Raw genomic sequence first — 23758 nt, 5'->3', positions numbered from 1 at the left:
TGGTTACCCCTTCAAAAAACTCAATCAAATTCGTGAGACATGATTTTCCTCTCACAAAACCATGCTGACTGTTCCTAATTAGTCCCTGCCTCTCCAAATGCCTGTAGATTCTGTCCCTCAGATCATTTCCTCAATTTACTGATTGTGGGATCTTGCTGTGTACAAAATGGCTGCTATATTTGCCGACATGACAACATTCATTGCACTTCAAACTAATTAAATGTGGATGGTTCTGAGGGATCAGAGAAGGCACCATATCAATGTAAGTCTTTCTTTGTTTCCCTTTATGTTACAATGAAAGATACCCGTGTTAACAGAACATAGAATGGAATGTGAAAGGAAAAGGAGCCAAGAATTTGGAGACATCTAACTGTGCTCATGTTCTAACTCAGTGTCTGAAAGAATGAATACATTTAAAATCAGCTTAAATCTCACATTTATAAAGTATAATAGCGGATGATTTGGGCGAATATGTGTCAGTCTGCATTAGTGTGGGTCAGTTTGCCTCAATATGGGTCAACATGGGTGCTTACGTATGACTGGCTTGACTTATAGAGACCAGACTGCCTAGGAAGGGGGAACAAGGTTTTGGTTGGTTCAGTTACTTATAGGAACATAGAATATATCCATGAAATCATCCTTCTAGTACCCTATCTCTCCCATTATACCATCTCTCCAGTACCCTATCTCTCCCATTATACCATCTCTCCACTATCCTATCTCTCCCATTATACCATCTCTCCAGTATCCTATCTCTCCCATTCTACCATCTCTCCAGTATCCTATCTCTCCCATTATACCATCCCTCCAGTACCCTATCTCTCCCATTATACCATCCCTCCAGTATCCTATCTCTCCCATTATACCATCCCTCCAGTACCCTATCTCTCCCATTATACCATCCCTCCAGTATCCTATCTCTCCCATTACACCATCCCTCCAGTACCCTATCTCTCCCATTATACCATCCCTCCAGTACCCTAACACTCCCATTATACCATCCCTCCAGTACCCTATCTCTCCCATTATACCATCCCTCCACTATCCTAACTCTCCCATTATACCATCCCTCCAGTATCCTAACTCTCCCATTATACCATCCCTCCAGTATCCTATCTCTCCCATTATACCATCCCTCCAGTATCCTATCTCTCCCATTATACCATCCCTCCAGTACCCTATCTCTCCCATTATACCATCCCTCCACTATCCTAACTCTCCCATTATACCATCCCTCCAGTATCCTATCTCTCCCATTATACCATCCCTCCAGTATCCTAACTCTCCCATTTTACCATCCCTCCAGTATCCTATCTCTCCCATTATACCATCCCTCCAGTATCCTATCTCTCCCATTATACCATCCCTCCAGTATCCTATCTCTCCCATTACACCATCCCTCCAGTACCCTAACTCTCCCATTATACCATCCCTCCACTATCCTAACTCTCCCATTATACCATCCCTCCAGTACCCTATCTCTCCCATTATACCATCCCTCCAGTACCCTATCTCTCCCATTATACCATCCCTCCAGTACCCTATCTCTCCCATTATACCATCCCTCCACTATCCTAACTCTCCCATTATACCATCCCTCCAGTATCCTATCTCTCCCATTATACCATCCCTCCAGTATCCTATCTCTCCCATTATACCATCCCTCCAGTATCCTAACTCTCCCATTATACCATCCCTCCAGTATCCTATCTCTCCCATTATACCATCCCTCCAGTACCCTATCTCTCCCATTATACCATCCCTCCAGTATCCTATCTCTCCCATTACACCATCCCTCCAGTACCCTATCTCTCCCATTATACCATCCCTCCAGTATCCTAACTCTCCCATTATACCATCTCTCCAGTATCCTATCTCTCCCATTATACCATCCCTCCAGTACCCTAACTCTCCCATTATACCATCCCTCCAGTATCCTATCTCTCCCATTATACCATCCCTCCAGTACCCTATCTCTCCCATTATACCATCCCTCCAGTATCCTAACTCTCCCATTATACCATCTCTCTAGTATCCTATCTCTCCCATTATACCATCCCTCCAGTACCCTATCTCTCCCATTATACCATCCCTCCAGTATCCTAACTCTCCCATTATACCATCTCTCTAGTATCCTATCTCTCCCATTATACCATCCCTCCAGTACCCTAACTCTCCCATTATACCATCCCTCCAGTACCCTATCTCTCCCATTATACCATCCCTCCAGTACACTAACTCTCCCATTATACCATCCCTCCAGTACCCTATCTCTCCCATTATACCATCCCTCCAGTATCCTAACTCTCCCATTATACCATCCCTCCAGTATCCTATCTCTCCCATTATACCATCTCTCCACTATCCTATCTCTCCCATTATACCATCCCTCCAGTATCCTAACTCTCCCATTATACCATCCCTCCAGTACCCTATCTCTCCCATTATACCATCCCTCCAGTACCCTATCTCTCCCATTATACCATCTCTCCAGTATCCTATCTCTCCCATTATACCATCCCTCCAGTATCCTAACTCTCCCATTATACCATCCCTCCAGTATCCTAACTCTCCCATTATACCATCCCTCCAGTACCCTATCTCTCCCATTATACCATCCCTCCAGTACCCTATCTCTCCCATTATACCATCCCTCCAGTATCCTAACTCTCCCATTATACCATCCCTCCAGTACCCTATCTCTCCCATTATACCATCCCTCCAGTACCCTATCTCTCCCATTATACCATCTCTCCAGTATCCTATCTCTCCCATTATACCATCCCTCCAGTACCCTATCTCTCCCATTATACCATCCCTCCAGTATCCTATCTCTCCCATTATACCATCCCTCCAGTACCCTATCTCTCCCATTATACCATCTCTCCAGTATCCTAACTCTCCCATTATGCCATCTCTCCAGTATCCTAACTCTCCCATTATACCATCCCTCCAGTATCCTAACTCTCCCATTATACCATCCCTCCAGTATCCTAACTCTCCCATTATACCATCCCTCCAGTATCCTAACTCTCCCATTATACCATCCCTCCAGTACCCTAACTCTCCCATTATACCATCCCTCCAGTATCCTAACTCTCCCATTATACCATCCCTCCAGTATCCTAACTCTCCCATTATACCATCTCTCTAGTATCCTAACTCTCCCATTATACCATCCCTCCAGTACCCTATCTCTCCCATTATACCATCCCTCCAGTATCCTAACTCTCCCATTATACCATCCCTCCAGTACCCTATCTCTCCCATTATACCATCCCTCCAGTATCCTAACTCTCCCATTATACCATCCCTCCAGTATCCTAACTCTCCCATTATACCATCCCTCCAGTACCCTATCTCTCCCATTATACCATCCCTCCAGTATCCTAACTCTCCCATTATACCATCCCTCCAGTACCCTATCTCTCCCATTATACCATCCCTCCACTATCCTAACTCTCCCATTATACCATCCCTCCAGTATCCTAACTCTCCCATTATGCCATCTCTCTAGTACCCTAACTCTCCCATTATACCATCTCTCTAGTATCCTAACTCTCCCATTATGCCATCTCTCCAGTACTTATCAGGATAGGGATAGGGCCATTAAGGGATAGACATGACAAATTGACAGGTAATAACAGTGAAATGGCAGAAATATTAAATAATTACTTTGACTCAATATTTACCAGGGAGACTAACATGATGGGCATGACATTAGAAGACGAGATCAAAAAAGATATAAAGGCATAAAGCTGAGGTTGTTCTCCTTAGAGCAGAGAAGGTTGAGAAGAGATTTGATAGAGGTATTCAAAATCATGAGGGGTCTAGACAGAGTAGATAGAGAGAAGCTGTTCCCATTAGCAGAAGGTTCGAGAACCAGAGGACACAGATTTAAGGTAATTGGCAAAAGAACCAAAGGCGACATGAGGAAAAACTTTTTTACGCAGCGAGTGATTATGATCTGGAATGTATTGCCTGAGGGGGTGGTGGAGGCAGATTCTACCGTGGCTTTCAAAAGGGAACTGGATAAGTACTTGAAGGAAAAAATTTGCAGGGCTACGGGGATAGGGCAGGGGGAGTGGGACTAGCAGGATTGCTCTTGCAGAGAGCCAGCATGGGCTCAATGGGCCGAATGGCCTCCTTCTGTGCTGTAACCATTCTATGATTCTATAAAATGGGGGGAGATAATTGATAAACTAATCAAACTTAGAGAGGATAAAACCCTTGGTCGGATGAATTGCATCTGTGTATATTAAAAGAAGTTAGGGAAGAGATAGCAGAGGCACTGTTACATATACATAAAAATTCACTAGGAAAGGGAATAGTGCCAGAGGACTGGTGGACAGCTAATGTGATTCCAGTATTTAAAAAGGGAGATAGAAGCAGTCCAGGGAAATATAGACTAATTAGCTTAATGTTGTAGGAAAGATAATGGAATCCTTACTCAAAGATGTGATAGAAAAACATCTAGAAACCAAAAATATAATAAAGAATAGTCAGCACGGATTTCAAAAGAGAAGGTCATACTTGACCAAACTTATTGAATTCTTTGAACAAGTAACAGAAAGGGTAGAAAAGGGCAGTGAAGTAAATGTAACATATTTGAATTTGGAAAAGGCCTTCGATAAGGTAGCGCATTGTAGACTCATGACTAAGGTCAGAGCATGTGGAGTCAGGGGACAAGTAGCAGAATGGATAGCAAGCTGGCTACAAAACAGAAAACAGAAAGTAGGGGTTAAAGATAGTTACTCAGACTGGCAAAAAGTGGGAAGTGATGTCCCACAAGGATCGGTGCTGGGACCACTGTTGTTCACAATTTACATAAATGTTTTGGACTCGGGAACCGGAAGTACAATTTCAAAATTTGCGGATGACACCAAATTGGGGGGAATAGTTAATACTGAGGAGGACTGTGACAAAATACAGGAAGACATTAATAAACTTGCAGAATGAACATGTAATTGGCAAATGAATTTCAATATAGACAAGGGTTAGGGTTAGAGTTAGGGATAGGAGGAATAAGGGGGCCAAATACTGCTTAGATAATAAGGGTCTAAATGGGGTAGAGGAGCAGAGTGATCTGGGGATACAGATACACAAATCACTAAAAGTAGCGACACAGGTTAATAAGGCCAAAAAAGAAAGCAAAACCAAGCACTGGGGTTCATTTCTAGAGGAATAGAATTGAAAAGCAAAGAAGTTATGTTAAACTTGTATAGAACCTTGGTTAGACCACACTTGGAGTATTGTGAACAGTTCTGGTCTCCATATTATAAAAAGGATATAGAGACACTGGAGAAGGTGCAAAAAAGATTTACTAGAATGATACCAGAACTGAGAGATTATACTTATCAGGAAAGATTGAACAGGCTGGGGCTCTTTTCTATAGAAAAGAGAAGACTGAGGGGTGACCTGATTGAGGTCTTTAAGTTATGAAAGGGTTTGATAGGGTAGATGTAGAGAAGATGTTTCCACTTGCGGGAGAGACCAGAACTAGGGGCCATAAATATAAGATAGTCACTAATAAATCCAATAGAAACATCTTTACCCCGAGAGTGGTTAAAATGTGGAATGCGCTACCACAAGGAATAGTTGAGGCAAATAGCAGAGATGCATTTAAGAGGAAGCTAGATAAACACATGAGGGAGAAAGGAATAGAAGGTTATGCTGATAGGGTTAGATGGAGTAGAGAGGAAGGAGGCTCGTGTGGAACATAAATACTGGCATGGACTTATTGGGTGGAATGACCTGTTTCTGTGCTGTACATTCTATGTAATTCTATGGAATACCCTAACTCTCCCAATATATCCTCCTTCCACTACCCTAACTCTCCCATTATATCCTCTCTCTAGTGCCCTAACTTTCCCATTATATCCTCCCTCCACGACCCTAACTTTCCCATTATATCATCTCTCCAGCGTCCTAACTCTCCAGTTATATCCTCCCTCCAATACCTTACCTCAACCATTATATCATCCCTCCAATACCCTACCTCAACCATTATATCATCCCTCCAATACCCTACCTCAACCATTAGATCCTCCCTCCAATACCCTACCTCAACTATTATATCATCCCTCCAATACCCTACCTCAACCATTATATCATCCCTCCAATACCCTACCGCAACCATTATATCATCCCTCCAATACCCTACCTCAACCATTATATCATCCCTCCAATACCCTACCTCAACCATTATATCATCCCTCCAATACCCTACCTCAACCATTATATCATCCCTCCAATACCCTACCGCAACCATTATATCATCCCTCCAATACCCTACCTCAACCATTATATCATCCCTCCAATACCCTACCTCAACCATTATATCATCCCTCCAATACCCTACCTCAACCATTAGATCCTCCCTCCAATACCCTACCGCAACCATTATATCATCCCTCCAATACCCTACCTCAACCATTATATCATCCCTCCAATACCCTACCGCAACCATTATATCATCCCTCCAATACCCTAACTCTCACATTATATAATTCCTCCAGTGACCTAACACCCCCATTATATCCTCTCCACACTACCCTAACCATCCCATTATATCGTCGGCCCCAAAGTCTGTGAGGAGACTCTGCTCTTATCCTGGACCAGACTCTGCTCTTATCCTGGACAATTTCCATACAACCTTGGCTCCAGGGCAGATCTAATTTAGTGCAATTAAAATTCTTTTAACAATCTTATGTGGGAACTATTCTCCATGTGTGAACAGGCCTAACTGGTTTTACATCAGGTGCTGTGAACTGCAAGCAAACTTTGAACTTTAACAGATCACACTATCAATGGCAGTGAATGTTATCTCATCATCCTCCACACCCCAGCCAGCAATGCATTGTCCACCTGTTTCCCTACACCTGACAAGGTTCTGAATCCTGCTGTTGCCATTTATTTATTGATATTGAACAAGATTAAATGAGAAATTAAGATGAGCAACTTCGTTCAGCCCAACCTCACACATCCAATCAAAGAGAGCCAACATCCCACCTTCCAAATGTTTCCAAAATGATTCTAAGGTTTTTTGCCACCGTACATTACCAGGGACTCCATTCCATGTACTCAGCAGTCTTTGTGTGAGGAAAGACTTCCTGATGTTAGTTCTAAGTTGGACCAATGACCTCTTATTCTACTGTCATGGTTCAGTTTGCAGCAGGATTCTGGGTTTACCTTTTCCTACACTGTTTGATATTTCATACGTTTCTCTATGAGGTTCCCTCTCAGCCGTCTCCTTTCAAGGAAATTGAAAACCAGTGTTCAGGTGGTCTGAAGACAGTGTGGAGTGGATTATAGGGTCTGAGAGACACGTAGCGGAGAGTGGAATTATAGAGCGGGGAGACACCGGGTATCAGAATCTGTCTCAGCGGATTGGATAGCCAGGGTCTCTGAGTCACGTGCACCGTGTGAGTCTTGGTTTGCACACTTCTGCCCAATAGTATATCTTAATCCCCAATCTCTAAAGAACCTCTACCATACCAATGTGACCTTTCACCTCCCACCCCCACCCATCCTCATGGCCAGGGTCAGTTCCGTTGTGGTGGATTATGGGCAGTTCTGTGCTATGGGCTCAGGTTTGTGTTTCCTGAACCTCCCCCCACCCCGTGTCTGGTGAGAGAGCAGGTCCTGAGGCAAAAGCTCCTCCAATAGTGCATTCAGCCAACACACGGCGGTTAGCCGAACTTGAGAAACCAGCCAGGTCCAGCTGAGGCCAGATCGGGTGCACACGAAATGTGCAGCGCCCACATTATGCTGGGTCAAAGGGTAGGGTAGGAAACAGGCCCCTTGTCCTGGTCAATCAGCAGCATCACTGCAGGGTTCATGGAGAGATCTGGCCAACTTCCGAAGGGAATCATCACGTGGATGAGTGACTGGTTAGAGGGCTGAAAACAGTAGCAAAGTGACATCAACATCCTGTACACCTGGTGAGTTCAGAATTTATAGCTTCTGACACCACTCACAGGTCGGTAAGCATTGTTCTTTCACTTATCAGTCATTGTGCTCCCAGTTCCAGTTCATCGGAAACACGTCCAGTTTCTGTTATTTAAAACCGTGCCTCTGAGTAGTGAACGCTTTACACCAGGGCTGCCTGTCCTTAACTGAGTCTCAGACAGACGGGTACAAGTCTGAGTACAGGCACTGCCTGTCCCTAACTGAGTCTCAGACAGATGGGTACAAGTCTGAGTACAGGCACTGCCTGTCCCTAACTGAGTCTCAGACAGACGGGTACAAGTCTGAGTACAGGCACTGCCTGTCCCTAACTGAGTCTCAGACAGACGGGTACAAGTCTGAGTACAGGCACTGCCTGTCCCTAACTGAGTCTCAGACAGACGGGTACAAGTCTGAGTACAGGCACTGCCTGTCCCTAACTGAGTCTCAGACAGACGGGTACAAGTCTGAGTACAGGCACTGCCTGTCCCTAACTGAGTCTCAGACAGGTACAAGTCTGAGTACAGGCACTGCCTGTCCCTAACCCAGTCCCAGACAGGTACAAGTCTGAATACAAAATCACCAAACCCCTCTGATGAAACCACTCTCCTCTCCCTGAAAGCTTATTCCCAAACCCCCAAAGATAAATTACTGTCTTACTCCCAGAAGTTGAGTCTCCCTCCATGATAAGAGATATTCCAGATCCGTTCGAAGCCTCCCTGGATCACCGCGCCTCGGATGATCACCGCCAAAAATCCAGAGATCATAATCCCCATCTGGAACACATCAGTCCATACCACCGCTTTTAGACCACCCTAAAAACACAAGAGGTTGTGAGCATGGTATCTGATCCACCTCGAGTCTAAACAGAAAGTGCAGGTCAGTCAACTTTCTGATCTCCTTTAATATCTGCAGCTTTGTGAGAAACTTAATGTACACGTACGGGCAGTTCTCACCGGATGGAACGGGCCTAAACATCTTTACATGTGTATTCCCTGGGTAATCTATGGCAAATTCCAGCAAAATAGTCCCATTTGTGGAATCTTCCCATCTTACCAAATCAAAATGGTGGGTGGATGAGATTTTGCCACAGATTAATTCTTGCAATGAAAATCCATGAGTGAGAATGAAAGGAAACTGACCAAAAATAGCCCAGTTGTTATATCATTCCATTCACACTTTACGATCGGTGTAAATGACGAGGAGGGATTTCATCAGCTGCGGACTGTGATGGCTTTTATAAAATGGTGCAGCAGAGATTTAGGAAAGACCATTTCATTGACTGCCTAATAAGTCTGGCTTCTCCGATTGGGCAGTGCCCAATCTTCCGATGGGATTCTGATCTTTCTATTTGCACCTGTCCAATTTTCCACCATCAGTTCAGACGGGACAGGAAGCATCCGGGCAATTTAGGGTGATTCCACTCAATGGATAGTGGGAGGTCTGTATCGCTGAAATTGTGTGCTCTTCTTTACTGTCTCTTTGCAACGACCTTGTCTCTTCTTTGACTGCATCTGCCTCCAACAACAAACACACCTCCACAACACACCTCCACAACACACCTCTACAACACACCTCCACAACACACACCTCCACAACACACCTCCACAACACACACCTTTACAACACACCTCCACAACACACACCTTTACAACACACCTCCACAACACACACCTCTACAACACACCTCTACAACACACACCTCTACAACACACCTCTACAACACACACCTCTACAACACACCTCCACAACACACACCTCTACAACACACCTCCACAACACACCTCCACAACACACCTCCACAACACACACCTTTACAACACACCTCCACAACACACACCTCTACAACACACCTCTACAACACACACCTCTACAACACACCTCTACAACACACACCTCTACAACACACCTCCACAACACACACCTCTACAACACACCTCCACAACACACCTCCACAACACACCTCCACAACACACACCTTTACAACACACCTCCACAACACACACCTCTACAACACACCTCTACAACACACACCTCTACAACACACCTCTACAACACACACCTCTACAACACACCTCCACAACACGCACCTCTACAACACACCTCCACAACACACACCTCTACAACACACCTCCACAACACACCTCCACAACACACCTCTACAACACACCTCCACAACACACACCTCCACAACACACCTCCACAACACACCTCTACAACACACCTCCACAACACACACCTCCACAACACACCTCCACAACACACCTCTACAACACACCTCCACAACACACCTCCACAACACACCTCTACAACACACACCTCTACAACACACCTCCACAACACACCTCCACAACACACCTCTACAACACACCTCCACAACACACACCTCCACAACACACCTCCACAACACACACCTCTACAACACACCTCCACAACACACACCTTTACAACACACCTCCACAACACACACCTTTACAACACACCTCCACAACACACCTCCACAACACACCTCTACAACACACCTCCACAACACACACCTCTACAACACACCTCCACAACACACACCTCTACAACACACCTCCACAACACACACCTTTACAACACACCTCCACAACACACACCTTTACAACACACCTCCACAACACACCTCCACAACACACCTCCACAACACACACCTCCACAACACACGCCTCTACAACACACCTCCACAACACACCTCCACAACACACCTCCACAACACACACCTCCACAACACACACCTCTACAACACACCTCTACAACACACACCTCTACAACACACCTCTACAACACACACCTCTACAACACACCTCCACAACACACACCTCTACAACACACCTCCACAACACACCTCTACAACACACCTCCACAACACACACCTCTACAACACACCTCCACAACACACACCTCCACAACACACCTCCACAACACACACCTCCACAACACACCTCCACAACACACACCTCTACAACACACCTCCACAACACACACCTCCACAACACACCTCCACAACACACACCTCCACAACACACACCTTTACAACACACCTCCACAACACACACCTTTACAACACACCTCCACAACACACCTCCACAACACACCTCCACAACACACACCTCCACAACACACACCTTTACAACACACCTCCACAACACACCTCTACAACACACCTCCACAACACACACCTCTACAACACACCTCCACAACACACACCTCTACAACACACCTCTACAACACACACCTCTACAACACACCTCTACAACACACACCTCTACAACACACCTCCACAACACACACCTCCACAACACACACCTCTACAACACACCTCCACAACACACCTCTACAACACACCTCCACAACACACACCTCTACAACACACATCCACAACACACACCTTTACAACACACCTCCACAACACACACCTTTACAACACACCTCCACAACACACACCTTTACAACACACCTCCACAACACACACCTTTACAACACACCTCCACAACACACCTCCACAACACACCTCCACAACACACACCTCTACAACACACCTCCACAACACACACCTTTACAACACACCTCCACAACACACACCTTTACAACACACCTCCACAACACACCTCCACAACACACCTCCACAACACACACCTTTACAACACACCTCTACAACACACCTCCACAACACACACCTTTACAACACACCTCCACAACTCACCTCCACAACACACACCTTTACAACACACCTCCACAACACACACCTTTACAACACACCTCCACAACACACACCTTTACAACACACCTCCACAACACACACCTTTACAACACACCTCTACAACACACACCTCTACAACACACCTCCACAACACACACCTCCACAACACACACCTCTACAACACACCTCCACAACACACACCTCCACAACACACACCTCCACAACACACACCTCCACAACACACACCTCCACAACACACACCTCCACAACACACACCTCCACAACACACACCTTTACAACACACCTCCACAACTCACCTCCACAACACACACCTTTACAACACACCTCCACAACACACACCTTTACAACACACCTCTACAACACACACCTCTACAACACACCTCCACAACACACACCTCCACAACACACACCTCTACAACACACCTCCACAACACACACCTCCACAACACACCTCCACAACACACACCTCTACAACACACCTCCACAACACACACCTCCACAACACACACCTCCACAACACACACCTCCGCAACACACACCTCCACAACACACCTCCACAACACACACGTCTACATCTCACCTCCACAGCACACACGTCCACAACACAATGTGCTAGTGAGTATAGGAACAGGAGAATAGACAGGATGAATGCGTGGCTGCAGGGATGGTGTAGGAGGGAGGGATTTCGATTCCTGGGACATTGGGACTGGTTCTGGGGAAGGTGGGACCTGTACAAGTGGGACTGGTTACACCCGAGCAGGATCAGGACCAATGTCCTCGCGGGGGTGTTTGCTAGTGCTGTTGGGGAAGGTTTAAACTAGAGTGGCAGGGGGATGGGAACCTGAGCGGGGAGTCAGAAGAGAATAAAGTTGAGAGCAGCAAGAGAGGGGAAGACCCAGGGGAAATCTACAATACAAATAGTACAAACAGTTGTTCAAGAACAAGTGAAAGGGAAAAGTGTAGAGCAGCAGAAAGAAAGTGTACTTTAGGCACGACAGATAAAATAAAAACTAGAAGGCGTAAGGCGATTAACCCAGCATGAAAGCTGTGGCAGGGGGTTGGGAACCTGAGCAGGGAGACAGAGGAAAGCGTGTCAGGAAGGGACAGAAGGTATGGAGTAAAAGGTAAAGTGTTAAAAAAGGAAAAGCAGGAACTAAGTGTCACAAAACATATTTGAAAGTTCTTTATCTGAGTGCACGTAGCATTCGTAACAAAATGGACGAGTTAACGGCACAAATAACTACGTATGGGTATGATCTTGTGGCCATTACAGAAACATGGCTGCAGGGTGACAACGACTGGGAATTAAATATGCCAGGGTATTTAACAATCAGGAAGGACAGGCAGGAAGGAAGGGGAGGAAGGAATCACTGTAATACATCAGGATAAGGATCAGGATAATGAAACAGTTTGAGTAGAGATAAGGAATAATAAGGGGAAAAAAACACGAGTGGGCATAATATATAGGCCTCCTAATAGTTGCAAATCTGCTGGAAGATGTATTAATCAGGAAATAGTCGGGGCATGTAATAAGGGAACAGCTATAATTATGGGGGATTTTAACTATCATATTAACTGGACAAATCAAATTGGGCAGGGCAGCCTTGAGGAAGAGTTTATTGAGTGTATTAGGGATGGATTTCTTGAGCAGTATGTAACTGATCCTACAAGGTGGCAAGCAACCTTGGACCCTGTGTAATGAGCCAGGATTGATTAATAATGTCCTAGTTAAGGATCCCCTTGGAATGAGTGACCATAACATGGTTACATTCCATATCCAATTAGAGGGTGAGAAGGTTGGTTCTCAAACAAGCGTATTGAGCTTGAATAAAGGAGACTATGATGGTATGAGAGCGGAATTGATTAAAGTGGACTGGGAAAATAGATTAAAGGGTAAGACGGTACATGAGCAGTGGTGTTCATTTAAGGAGTTATTTTACAACTTTCAAAAAATATATATTCCACTGAGGAAAAAAGGGTGTAAAAGAGATGACAGCCATCCGTGGCTAAGTAAAGAAATTAAGGATAGTATCCGACTAAAAACAAGGACATATAAGGTAGCCAAACTTAGTGGGAGGATAGAAGATTGGGAAGCCTTCAAAAGACAGCAAAAAGTAACTAAAGGATTGATTAAGAAAGGGAAGATTGATTATGAAAATAAATTAGCAAAAAATATAAAAACAGATAGCAAGAGCTTCTATAGTTATATAAAAAGAAAAAGGGTGGCTAAGGCAAACGTAGGTCCCTTAGAGGATGAGACTGGGAAATTAATGGTGGGAAACATGGAGATGGCAAAAATGCTGAACAAATATTTTGTTTCAGTCTTTACAGTAGAGGACACTAAGAATATCCCAACACTGGACAAACAGGAGGCTCAAGGGGGGAGGAGTTAAATATGATTAAAATCACTAAGGAATTGGTACTCAGTAAATTAATGGGACTCAAGGCGGATAAATTCCCTGGACCTGCTGGCTTACATCCTAGGGTCTTGAGGGAAGTGGCAGTAGGGATTGTGGATGCTTTGGTAATAATTTTCCAAAATTCTCTGGACTCAGCAAAGGTTCCGGCAGATTGGAAAACTGCTAATGTAACACCCTTATTTAAAAAGGGTAGTAGGCAGAAGGCTGGAAATTATAGACCAGTTAGCCTAACATCTGTGATGGGTAAAATTTTGGAGTCTATTATTAAGGAGACAGTAACGGAACATTTGGATAAACATAATTTAATAGGACAAAGTCAGCATGGCTTTACGAAGGGGAAGTCATGTCTGACAAATTTGCTTGAGTTCTTTGAGGACATAACGTACAGGGTGGATAAAGGGGAACCAGTGGACGTAGTGTATTTAGACTTCCAGAAGGCATTCGACAAGGTGCCACATAAAAGATTATTGCTCAAGATAAAGAATCACTGGATTGGGGGTAATATTCTGGCATGGGTGGAGGATTGGTTATCTAACAGGAAGCAGAGAGTTGGGATAAATGGTTCATTCTCGGACTGGCAACCAGTAGCCAGTGGTGTTCCGCAGGGGTCGGTGCTGGGTCCCCAACTCTTTACAATCTATATTAACGATTTGGAGGAGGGGACCGAGTGTAACATATCAAAGTTTGCAGATGATACAAAGATGGGAGGGAAAGTGGAGAGTGAGGAGGACATAAAAAACCTACAGGGGGATTTAGACAGGCTGGGTGAGTGGGCGGAGATTTGGCAGATGCAATACAATATTAGAAAATATGAGGTTATGCACTTTGGCAGGAAAAATCAGAGAGCAAGTTATTATCTTAATGGCGAGAAACTGGAAAGTACTGCAGTACAAAGGGATCTGAGGGTCCGAGTGCAAGAAAATCAAAAAGTTGGTATGCAGGTGCAGCAGGTGATCAAGAAGGCCAATGGAATGTTGGCTTTTATTGCTAGGGGGATAGAATATAAAAACAGGGAGGTATTGCTGCAGTTATATAAGGTATTGGTGAGACCGCACCTGGAATACTGCATACAGTTTTGGTCTCCATACTTAAGGAAAGACATGCTTGCTCTCGAGGCAGTACAAAGAAGGTTCACTCGGCTAATCCCGGGGATGAGGGGGTGGACATATGAGGAGAGGTTGAGTAGATTGGGACTCTACTCATTGGAGTTCAGAAGAATGAGAGGCGATCTTATTGAAACATATAAGATTGTGAAGGGGCTTGATCGGGTGGATCCACAACACTCACCTCCACAACTCACCTCCACAACACACCTCCACAACACACCTCCACATCTCACCTCCACATCTCACCTCCACAACACACCTCCACATCTCACCTCCACAACTCACCTCCACATCTCACCTCCACAACACACCTCCACAACACACCTCCACATCTCACCTCCACATCTCACCTCCACATCTCACCTCCACAACACACCTCCACATCTCACCTCCACAACTCACCTCCACAACACACCTCCACAACACACCTCCACATCTCACCTCCACATCTCACCTCCACATCTCACCTCCACAACACACCTCCACATCTCACCTCCACAACACACCTCCACAACACACCTCCACATCTCACCTCCACATCTCACCTCCACAACACACCTCCACAACTCACCTCCACAACTCACCTCCACAACACACCTCCACATACATGACGAACATAATTACACCAACACATCTGCACCAGCATCTCTCCACAAACATACATCCAATGCAGCCCACAAACACGCCACAACCAACGCAACTGCCCTTTGTACCAACACACCTACCCTGCCACACTTACACCAGCACACCTGCACTGACTCACCTGGACCAACATAGCTGCAACAAGACACCTACTTGTAACAACGCTGTATTTTTTTATTCGTTCATGGGATGTGGGCGTCTCTGGCAAGGCCTGCATTTATTGCCCATCCCTAATTGCCCTTGAGAAGATGGTGGTGAGCCGCCTTCTTGAACTGCTGCAGTCCATGTGGTGAAGGTTCTCCCACAGAGCTGTTAGGTAGGGAGTTCCAGGATTTTGACCCAGCGACGATGAAGAAATGATGATATATTTCCAAATTGGGGTGCTATGTGACTTGGAGAGGAACGTGCAGGTGCTGTTGTTCCCATGTGCCTGCTGCACTTGTCCTTCTAGGTGGTAGAGGTCGCGGGTTTAGGAGGTGCTGTTCAAGAAGCCTTGGCAAGTTGCTGCAGTGCATCCTGTGGATGGTACACACTGCAGCCATGGTGCGCCGGTGGTGAAGGGAGTGAATGTTTAGGGTGGTGGATGGGGTGCCAATCAAGCGGGCTGCTTTATCTTGGATGGTGTCAAGCTTCTTGAGTGTTGTTGGAGCTGCACTCATCCAAGCAAGTGGAGAGTATTCCATCACACTCCTGACTTGTGTCTTGTAGGTGATGGAAAGGCTTTGGGGAGTCAGGAGGTGAGTCACTCGCCACAGAATACCCAGCCTCTGATCTGCTCTCGCAGCCACTGTATTTATGTGGCTGTTCCAGTTCAGTTTCTGGCCAACGGTGAGCCCCAGAATGTTGATGGCGGAGGATTCAGCGATGGTAATGCCATTGAATATCAAGGGGAGGTGGTTAGACTCTCTCTTGTTGGAGATGGTCATTGCCTGGCACTTGTCCGGTGTGAATGTTACTTGCCACTTATCAGCCCAAGCCTGGATGTTGTCCAGGTCTTGCTGTATGCGGGCTCGGACTACTTCATTATTTGAGGGGTTGCAAATGGAGCTGAACACTGTGCAATCATCAGCGAACATCCCCATTTCTGACCTTATGATGGAGGGAAGGTCATTGATGAAGCAGCTGAAGATGGTTGGGCCTAGGACACTGCCCTGAGGAACTCCTGCAGCAATGTCCTGGGGCTGAGATGATTGGCCTCCAACTACCATCTTCCTTTGTGCTAGGTATGACTCCAGCCACTGGAGAGTTTTCCCCCTGATTCCCATTGACTTCAATTTTACTAGGGCTCCTTGGTGCCACACTCGGTCAAATGCTGCCTTGATGTCAAGGACAGTCACTCTCACCTCACCTCTGGAATTCAGCTCTTTTGTCCATGTTTGGACCAAGGCTGTAATGAAGTCTGGAGCCGAGTGGTCCTGGCAGAACCCAAACTGAGCATCAGTGAGCAGGTTATTGGTGAGTAAGTGCCGCTTGATAGCACTGTCAACGACACCTTCCATCACTTTGCTGATGATTGAGAGTAGACTGATGGGGTGGTAATTGGCCGGATTGGATTTGTCCTGCTTTTTGTGGACAGGACATATCTGGGCAATTTCCACATTGTCGGGTAGATGCCAGTGTTGTAGCTGTACTGGAACAGCTTGGCTAGAGGCGCAGCTAGTTCTGGAGCACAAGTCTTCAGTGCTACAGCCGGGATGTTGTCAGGGCCCATAGCCTTTGTTGTATCCAGTGCACTCAGCTGTTTCTTGATATCACGTGGAGTGATTCGAATTGGCTGAAGACTGGCTTCTGTGATGGTGGGGATATCGGGAGGAGGCCGAGATGGATCATCCACTCGGCACTTCTGGCTGAAGATGGTTGCAAACGCTTCAGCCTTGTCTTTTGCACTCACGTGCTGGACTCCGCCATCATTGAGGATGGGGATGTTCACAGTGCCTCCTCCTCCCGTTAGTTGTTTAATTGTCCACCACCATTCACGACTGGATGTGGCAGGACTGCAGAGCTTTGATCTGATCCGTTGGTTGTGGAATCGCTTTGCTCTGTCTATAGCATGTTGCTCGCTGTTTAGCATGCACGTAGTCCTGAGTTGTAGCTTCACCAGGTTGGCACCTCATTTTTAGGTACGCCTGGTGCTGCTCCTGGCATGCTCTTCTACACTCCTCATTGAACCAGGATTGATCCTCTGGCTTGTTGGTAATTGCACAGTGAGGAATGTGCCGGGCCATGAGGTTACAGATTGTGCTGGAATACAAATCTTCTGCTGCTGATGGCCCACAGCGCCTCATGGATACCCAGATTTGAGCTGCTAGATCTGTTCTGAATCTATCCCATTTAGCACGGTGATAGTGCCACACAACACGTTGGATGGTGTCCTCAGTGCGAAGACAGGACTTAGTTTCCACGAGGACTGTGCGGTGGTCACTCCTACCAATACTGTCATGGACAGTCTGCGACAGATAGATTGGTGAGGACGTGGTCAAGTAGGTTTTTACCTTGTGTTGGTTTTCTCACCACCTGCCGCAGGCCCAGTCTGGCAGTTATGTCCTTCAGGAATCAGCCTGCTTGGTCAGTAGTGGTGCTACCAAGCCACTCTTGGTGATGGACATTGAAATCCCCCACCCAGAGTACATTTTGTGCCCTTGCTGCCCTCAGTGCTTCCTCCAAGTGGTGCTCAACATGGAGGAGGACTGATTCATCAGCTGAGGGAGGGCGGTAGGTGGTAATCAGCAGGAGGTTTCCTTGCCCATGTTTGACCTGATGCCATGGGATTTCATGGGGTCCGGAGTCAATGTTGAGGACTCCCAGGGCCACTCCCTCCTGACTGTATATCACTGTACCGCCACCTCTGATAGGTCTATTCTGCCGGAAGGACAGGACATACCCAGGGATGGTGATGGAAGAGTCTGGGACGAAGCACCAAGACACCTGTCCAAAATACCTGTGCAAACACACCAGTACATACCTACATATTTTTACCAACACACGTGTATGTCCCATCTGCACCAACACACATAGTACACACATGCACTAACAAGCATGTAGCAATGTAACTGCAGTAAACTTACCAGAGTACAGTAAAAGGTGCAGACAAGGCCTGTTGCAACAAGCACTCCCCAGAGATCAAATCCAGTTACTGAAAAAAATTAGAGTTGATCCAACTTTTACATAGTAATATTCTTACCTTATAAAATAGATTTATAAAATAATAAATGAATTGGCACTCATACCAGAGGTAGAAGGAAACTTAGAGACATTGAAAGTAATAAAAACAGATGAGCAGACTGAGGGACAAGCAATTGATTGAACAAGAAACAGAGCGAGAAAGAGAGGAAAACAGAGCAATTCAGAGAGATGGATGGAGAGAGGACGACAGAGAGAATGAAACATCAGAGAGACATGCAGGGAAACATAGAGAGGCAGACTAAAGGACAGAGAAAGTAACACAGAGACGTAGAGAGAGAGGCAGACAGAAAGTTAGGGGCAGAGAGTGATTTAGAGACAGCGATGGGAAAATCAACAAACAGAAGCAGAAACTAATAGAAACAAAAAGAGAGACAGAAAAATAGAGAGAGAGAGTGTAACAGAGACAGGAAGTACTGAGAGATAGAGAGATAAAGACAAAAAGAAAGACAGAAAAACATATAGAGAGATAGAAAAAGGCAGATGTGCACATGGCACACGATAACATACCCCACAAATGCCTGCATGTAAGAATACAGATATGTTTTTTACATCATTTTAATACAGGATGAGGACAGAATAGTAATGTAGGCAGAACTGGTTTAAACTGTGTGTTCGCAAATCCTATCTTTTGATCACAATGACACTGATAACATGTATTGCTTGACATGTATGCCCAAGCTGTCAGGAAATGCGTCAATGCCAGATTCATCAGGCGCACTCAGAAGACAGTCCAGAATGTCACCCGAGCACAACGCAACGCCATCAACGCTCTCAAGACCAACCACAACATCGTCATCAAACCAGCGGACAAAGGAGGAGCCATCGTCATACAGAACAGAACGGACTATTGCAAAGAAGCATACCGACAACTGGACAACCTGGAACACTACAGACGGTTACCCGCAGATCCGACCAAAGAACACACCCACCAGCTCAACAAACTGATCAAGACCTTCGATCCAGACCTTCAAAGCATCCTACGCACTCTCATCCCACGTACTCCCCGCGTGGGAGACTTCTACTGCCTCTCAAAGATACACAAAGCCAACACACCCGGACGTCCTATCGTATCAGGCAACGGAACCCTGTGTGAGAACCTCTCTGGATACATTGAGGGCATCCTGAAACCCATCGTACAGGGAACCCCCAGCTTCTGTCGCGACACTACAGACTTCCTACAAAAACTCAGTACCCACGGACCAGTTGAACCAGGAACACTTCTCACCACGATGGACGTCTCGGCACTCTACACCAGTATCCCCCACGATGACGGCATCGCTGCGACAGCATCAATACTCAACACCAACAACAGCCAATCTCCAGACGCCATCCTACAACTCATCCGCTTCATCCTGGATCACAATGTCTTCACCTTCGATAACCAGTTCTTTACCCAAACACATGGAACAGCCATGGGGACCAAATTTGCACCCCAATACGCCAACATTTTCATGCACAAGTTCGAGCACGACTTCTTCACTGCACAGGACCTCCAACCAACACTATACACCAGATACATCGACGACATTTTCTTTCTATGGACCCACGGCGAAGAATCACTAAAGAGACTACACGATAACATCAACAAGTTCCATCCCACCATCAAGCTCACCATGGACTACTCCTCAGAATCAGTTTCTTTCTTGGACACACGAATCTCCATCAAAGACAGGCACCTCAGCACCTCACTCTACCGCAAGCCCACGGACAATCTCATAATGCTCCACTTTTCCAGCTTCCACCCTAACCACGTCAAAGAGGCCATCCCCTATGGACAGGCCCTGCGAATACACAGGGTCTGCTCAGACGAGGAGGAACGGGATGGACACGTACAGACTCTGAAAGACGCCCTGGTAAGAACGGGATATGACGCTCGACTCATCGATCGACAGTTCCGACGGGCCACAACGAAAAATCGCATAGACGTCCTCAGAAGACTAACACGGGACGCAACCAACAGAGTACCCTTCGACGTCCAGTACTTCCCCGGAGCGGAGAAACTACGCCATGTTCTCCGCAGCCTTCAACATGTCATCAATGACGACGAACACCTCGCTATGGCCTTCCCCACACCTCCACTACTCGCCTTTAAACAGCCACCCAACCTCAGACAGACTATCGTTCGCAGCAAATTACCCAGCTTTCAGGAAAACAGCGTCCACGACACCACACAACCCTGCCACGGTAACCGCTGCAAGACATGCCAGATCGTCGACACAGATACCACCATCACACGAGAGGACACCACCCACCAGGTGCATGGTTCATACTCCTGTGACTCGGCCAACGTTGTCTACCTCATACGTTGCAGGAAAGGATGCCCCGGAGCATGGTACATTGGCGAGACCATGCAGACACTGCGACAACGGATGAACGGACACCGCGCAACAATCGCCAGACAGGAGGGTTCCCTCCCAGTCGGGGAACACTTCAGCAGTCAGGGACATTCAGCCACCGATCTTCGGGTAAGCGTTCTCCAAGGCGGCCTTCGAGACACACGACAACGCAAAATCGTCGAGCAGAAATTGATAGCCAAGTTCCGCACCCATGAGGACGGCCTCAACCGGGATCTTGGGTTCATGTCACGCTACACGTTACCCCACCAGCGAACAAAAGCTATCAGTTTTTAATATAATGGGTCATTTGCTGGCTTTCTCTGCCTTCCGGATGTTTCTGCCTCTCTCTCTCTCTCTCTGTTTTTTATTCCTGTTTGTTTTTTTGTTGAATGTGTATTCGGGGGTTCTGTAGGTGACACCTCTCTGTCTGAACACAGTGATTGCCTTGGCAACGGGCAGTTGCAGGGGCAGTCTGTAAACACCATGTATTGTTCTATATGTATAAATGCGTAGGCTTCGAGGAGCTGCTGAACATTTACCTGAGGAAGGAGGAAGCCTCCGAAAGCTTGTAGATTTCAAATAAAAATTGTTGGACTATAACTTGGTGTTGTAAAATTGTTTACAACTGATAACATAGGAAGCAAAGGTTGCTGAGATGGCAAAGTGGCAGAATGTCAGGGCCAAAGACATTGTACTCTGTAAGGATAGACACTTGTAGATTATTAAATAGAATAAGCTAATTGGCATTATATAAAATTATGTAATATTGAGCTAGGTTAAAAGAAAGAAACACATCCAGTTAAAAGAGGCAGGCTTTTATTGCAGCAGGGCTGATTATGAAGAAGGAATCTCAATTGTCAGTGTAGATAAGAGGAATCATTTCCTTTGCAATAAAGATTGAGAGAGATAAGACAACAACAACAACAATTTGCATTTGCATAGCGCCTTTAATGTAGTAAAATGTCCCAAGGAGCTTCACAGGAGCGATCATCAAACAAAATAGGACAACGAGCCACATAAGGAGATATTAGATAAGGCGGCCAAAAGCTTGGTCAAAGAGGTAGGTTTTAAAGAGGTCATAAAGGACATCAGGGGTATACACAATAGGAGGAACAGCTGATAAACTAAACGACAGCAGTTGTGTCAACAGGAGACTCGATATACGTAGGTTTCTACACCTAGGACTGCGTATCCTACTCTGTATGTAGTTTTAAGATGAATGTATTGAAACAATAAGAAATGTAGTTAATTATCAGACATTTTACTGTCTCTACCTTTTTGAATCTGTTCTTAAAAAGGATAAGGATTATCCAACACTACATACCTGTTGTGCTCATTGGAGAACTGTAACAATGTGAATTAGGGCCAGGTCCAACATTGCGTTCAGAGTGCATTAACAGCACTCCAGACATGCCACACACATTTTAAAAAAGGCAATTGAAAGGGCTGAGCAGGCTCTTGGAAGAGGGAGTGAAATGGCTTGTGCAGCAGAAGGGAAAAGAAAAGCATCTAAATTCTCTGAAGCTGATATGGAAGTTCTGTTGCCACAAATTAGAGAAAGGAAGGTTTTAATTGTTGAAGGGTCAGGGAAGAAGCTATCACATGCAGCAGCGTGGGCCATGTGGAAGGAGACGACTGTGGCAGTGAGTGGGACCTCCTTAACCCCAAGGACCCGTTTATAGTGTCAAAAGAAATTTAATGACTTCACTAGGTCAGCAAAGGTCAGAGTGTTTTCAGATGAATTACAGGCAGATAACTGAATCATGGAGAAACAAATGGGTTTTCCCTAGAACAATAGTCAAACATTGCCCCTTATCACGTGTTCCTTGTCCCAGAATCAAAGACACTTGACATCACTCATGCCAATTGTCTCACATCCTGCAATGCCTGCTAGTACATTGAAGGTCCCTGCTCCCTTACACCCACCATTAGTACCAACTATCCCACCAATCCCGATAGATTATGAGTGTAGGATCTGGAGACTGCAGCAGCCAATTAACACTGTGCATTCCTCCAGCAGGAGAAGATGCCACACAATGCCAGGGAACGGCAGTCACTGAGGGAGGAAGGCCAACATCCAACATTTAACACTTTCTGAAGAGGAATGGCAATCATTGGCTTCAACTCTGACCTGGCAGTTGGGGATGGAGCTGTGGGGGGCACTGTCCCTGCAGCGGGTTTGTGAGAACGTATGCTTTTTCTTATTTAATATTCCTATGCATTCTTCAGTCTCTTCTCCAACTCCCACTTTCCCACAAGAGAACTGCAAAGTAGCTGATTAAGATAGAATGCAGCTCAAGCAGAACAAAGTAGCTGAGTCTGTTTTCCCTCATGGCAGCAACACAGAGGTCCCAGAGCTGAGGTGATAATATCCCAAGC

General features: G+C 45.9%; 1 protein-coding gene across 1 annotated transcript in view; it reads right to left on the bottom strand.

Moving 5' to 3' along the window:
• Positions 1 to 23758, bottom strand: part of slc5a8l (solute carrier family 5 member 8, like) — a 97541-nt gene that overhangs the window by 57370 nt on the left and 16413 nt on the right. Inside the window, exons 4-5 of the mRNA XM_068007245.1 lie at positions 18926 to 18993; positions 8608 to 8762 (exon numbers count right to left, since the gene is read on the bottom strand). Coding sequence (XP_067863346.1) covers positions 8608 to 8762; positions 18926 to 18993 — 223 coding nt within the window. The remainder of the gene's footprint in view (positions 1 to 8607; positions 8763 to 18925; positions 18994 to 23758) is intronic.

This window comes from Heptranchias perlo, chromosome 27 (assembly GCF_035084215.1).
Source record: "Heptranchias perlo isolate sHepPer1 chromosome 27, sHepPer1.hap1, whole genome shotgun sequence".
Classification (NCBI taxonomy): Eukaryota; Metazoa; Chordata; class Chondrichthyes; order Hexanchiformes; family Hexanchidae; genus Heptranchias; species Heptranchias perlo.
Note: the sequence above shows the minus strand (reverse complement) of the source record. Positions and strands in the feature narration are given on the sequence as shown.